Source organism: Ylistrum balloti, unplaced genomic scaffold (genome assembly GCF_031769215.1).
Source record: "Ylistrum balloti isolate Yb309-2 unplaced genomic scaffold, AGI_CSIRO_Ybal_v1 Utg369756, whole genome shotgun sequence".
Taxonomy (NCBI): Eukaryota; Metazoa; Mollusca; class Bivalvia; order Pectinida; family Pectinidae; genus Ylistrum; species Ylistrum balloti.
This window is the reverse complement of record NW_026781957.1, coordinates 960,997-964,254: the sequence shown is the minus strand read 5'-3', so window position 1 is coordinate 964,254 and position 3,258 is coordinate 960,997. Positions and strand designations below refer to the sequence as shown.

The following is a 3,258-nucleotide window of genomic DNA, read 5'->3' as shown; positions in this document are numbered from 1 at the left end:
GATATTTGGCTGGTATGTTCTCAAGATGAAGCCCGACAAAGTTTGAGAAAAGAAATTATCTTGACTAATATTCAAGGTCACAGGGGTCAAATGTGTTAAAAGCTTTAAACAAGTTCTTTTCGGGAACTTATAGGTCAATAGGCATGTTATATGGCTGATATGTTCCTAGGATGAAAAACCAAATAAATTTTGAAAAAGAAATTACCTTGACCTATATTTAAGGTCACAGGGGTCAAATTTGTCGAAACATTTAAACAACTTCTACTCATGAGCTAATAGTCCTAGAGGCATGATATTTGGCTGGTATGTTCGTAGGATGAATCACTTCAAAGTTTGGGAAAATAAATGGTCTTAACTTTTGTTCTCTATTACAAGTATTGATCTAAGCCCCTAAAACAACATAGCGATTTAAACGATTTAAAGAGACGAGATAACTTTGGCTTCAGGGAGACGGTAGTAGTTAGGAAGTATTTGTTCACGGTAATTCTTTTATCTAAATTATATGAATGGATATATTTCACCGACAACATCAAACAGTAGTACATATTCTGTTTTCGCACTATTATGAAATATCAAAACTGACGTAAGTTTTGTTGTTCATATCAATCGTTTTCAGTAAACACCTTGGTATATCTCCGATATTAGAAGATTCGCAAAACATTTACAGCCATATTTAAACAACAATAAAAAAAAATATATAACAAGGTGAAGTTTTGTCTTCAATATTGTAAATGTACTTAATATGGCACAATCAAAGTTTGGCATATTTCGATTTTTCTGTCAAGTTAGCACAAAGAATAATACACACACTATAATAACTACTTTCTTGGCAGTATAAAGAAATTTCGCTATTTCACTGTAGCATAATACTGTAATACTTTCAGTGCGAAAAGTCATATCACCGACGAAATATGTAGGTTTATAGCATATTTTGATATAGATGATGAAATGTATGATACGTCAGCTGTTTAATGTTGGACAAGATACCAGAGTGCGGGTTAGATAACGGGTCTTCTACTCATCAGCAAGGTTTGTACACATACAGGACATGTTGTAACATGTTAGAGACACTATATATAAACCCCTGATATGACTCGGTGTTGATCAGAGATACAGGACTATAGAACATGGATGACATTAACATTTGTGTGGAATACAGCAAGCCCGGAACCACGAGCGATGTATGCACCGCTTGTGGGGCTACAATACAAGGAAAGGGCTGTTTAAAGTTAGGGTGTTACACTGAGGAGAATAAAGAGGAAAAACAATGGTACCACTTCAAGTGTTTCTGGAAAGAATGCAAGTACCCGGATGTTTTAAAGCAAGAGGATCCGAACTCTCCTTCATTTGAAGGATATGTAGACCTGAAATCAGGTGACAAGCAGAAAATCATATCCGCGTTAAAAAAGTTTCAAAATGAACATTTATCCAATGTGGCAAGAACGGCGCATGCGTTAAAAAGTAGTATACCAAACAAAAGAAAAGCTGCAAGCTCTACCTCAACTTGTAGACTCGAGAACAAGAAGACAGCGGATTATACGAACCGATCAAAGGGCCATTGTAGACTTGAGACCAAGAAGACAGCGGAGAAAACGAACCAATCAAAAGGACCATGTGGTAAACACATGTTCCGTATCCACGAGGACTCAATGAAATACATACAAATCAAACATAAGAAAAGAGGTGTATTTGTAATACTTAACGAGTTTTATTTGGATGATTCGGACAATACTTGGATGCCTACATCACCCGGTGTCCGTTTGTCTATCAAGGAGTGGGAAGACCTTTACAAGGGTCGACACATCATAGACGATGCTATCAAAACTGCAAATAAAGACGAAGACGAGCCACGGTCGAAGAAAAGGAAAGCAATGACTGATTTACCTACGTCTGGTGATTTGGGTACGTATTTACAGGTGCAAGCGGCAGAGTCTGGTTAGTTTGAAAATCAAAATTTGTCTAGCATTGCTCGTCACCCTTTTACAAAAACAAACATTTTATATGTGTGTGTGTGTGTGTGAAAAAAAAACAAAGAAAAATGTCAGCTTTAACAAGCATTGATTACTTTCTTAATCGACTATATGTGTTTGGTAGATCTCGATATTCATTATCTATAGCTCAGTCGGAAGAGCATTGACCCACACGACTGATGATGAAGATCCAAGGTGTAAGATTCGATGCTCCCGCCAATGTTAGTTGGTGTTTCTGTCCGTTTAAAGACGGACCGGTCTGTGCTGTCTTGGTTGGACAAGACATTTCAGTAAGCCACGTATGTTGTTTACTGCATTGGTCACAAGCTAATACAAACAGACAAAATTATATTTTTACAGTATAACAAACCCAGTAAACAGATTGTAAACAATCATCCTCTTGAAATTGTTCAAATGTGTTTTCTTCATATTTTTTTTTTAAACACAGTTGACATACCTCTGTACTTGTCGGAAACGAGACCAGTTTGTGTGAAGACATCATTTGAAAACGACGTTAGACAAGTAGAAGTGGCCATCGGATTCCATGAACATATCACTTATGTGGACGGCAAGCCGAGCGCACCATATTACTTACCTGTAACACTGACGACAGACGAATGGGCAAATCTGATGCAGATTCGGTCGGAAGTGAATGAGGACCTTGTGGACAATTTCGATACTTACTGTGTCGATATCTGATCTTAACATGTCATTCTCAGTTTATCAATAAAAAAGAGGGACCACGATATCCTAGACTGTTAGAAAGTTGGTCTGCGTAACCTCAAGTAATGGTACGAAGTACGCTGATCGACGCTATCTACCAGTGGCGGTTTGTTTCTCTTGAAACAGAGAAACGGACCGATTTGTGCTGACTTGGTTGTGCCATGTAGCATTACACTTTAACCTAATTGGAAGGCGTGCGACGTACCTCCCATTTGTTGTTCAACTAGGTTGACACAAGGTACTACTAGAAGAATGGTGACATTGCTGGTCACAGGATAAGTCATTACAAACAACATGACATCTTTAAATAACGTAACTCTAGACATACCGATACCTGAATGTACCGCAACCATTTTTATTCATACTCTTTCTCAAAACTACCCGGAGATTGAATGCTAACTGATAGCACCATTTCTGTGTAGTTGTTTTTTTATATTTAAACTGGCAACATCAACATAAGAAGTCGTTTGTTTTCATCCGATCACAGTTATAAACACGAAAATAAATTAGAGTGCAGTTGGATATTGCGGATTGTCATCCATTCCATGTAGAAGGTATATATAAA

At 37.4% G+C, this 3,258-nt stretch overlaps 1 protein-coding gene across 1 annotated transcript; it reads left to right on the top strand.

Annotated features, from left to right (window-relative positions):
• The first annotated feature begins 1,127 nt into the window (after positions 1-1,127).
• Positions 1,128-2,669, top strand: LOC132543425 (uncharacterized). The gene is made up of 3 exons (XM_060206927.1): positions 1,128-1,554; positions 1,609-1,902; positions 2,419-2,669. Exons 1-3 carry the CDS (start codon positions 1,128-1,130, stop codon positions 2,667-2,669), a joined length of 972 nt encoding a protein of 323 aa, XP_060062910.1.
• The last annotated feature ends 589 nt before the right edge of the window (positions 2,670-3,258 follow it).

Coding starts and splice junctions, on each gene's coding strand:
- LOC132543425 (XM_060206927.1), top strand. CDS start 1,128: ATGGATGACATTAACATTTGTGTGGAATACAGCAAGCCCGGAACCACG. Junction 1,555..1,608: donor TTATACGAACCGATCAAAGG/GCCATTGTAGAC, acceptor ACCAATCAAAAG/GACCATGTGGTAAACACATG. Junction 1,903..2,418: donor ACCTACGTCTGGTGATTTGG/GTACGTATTTAC, acceptor TTTTAAACACAG/TTGACATACCTCTGTACTTG.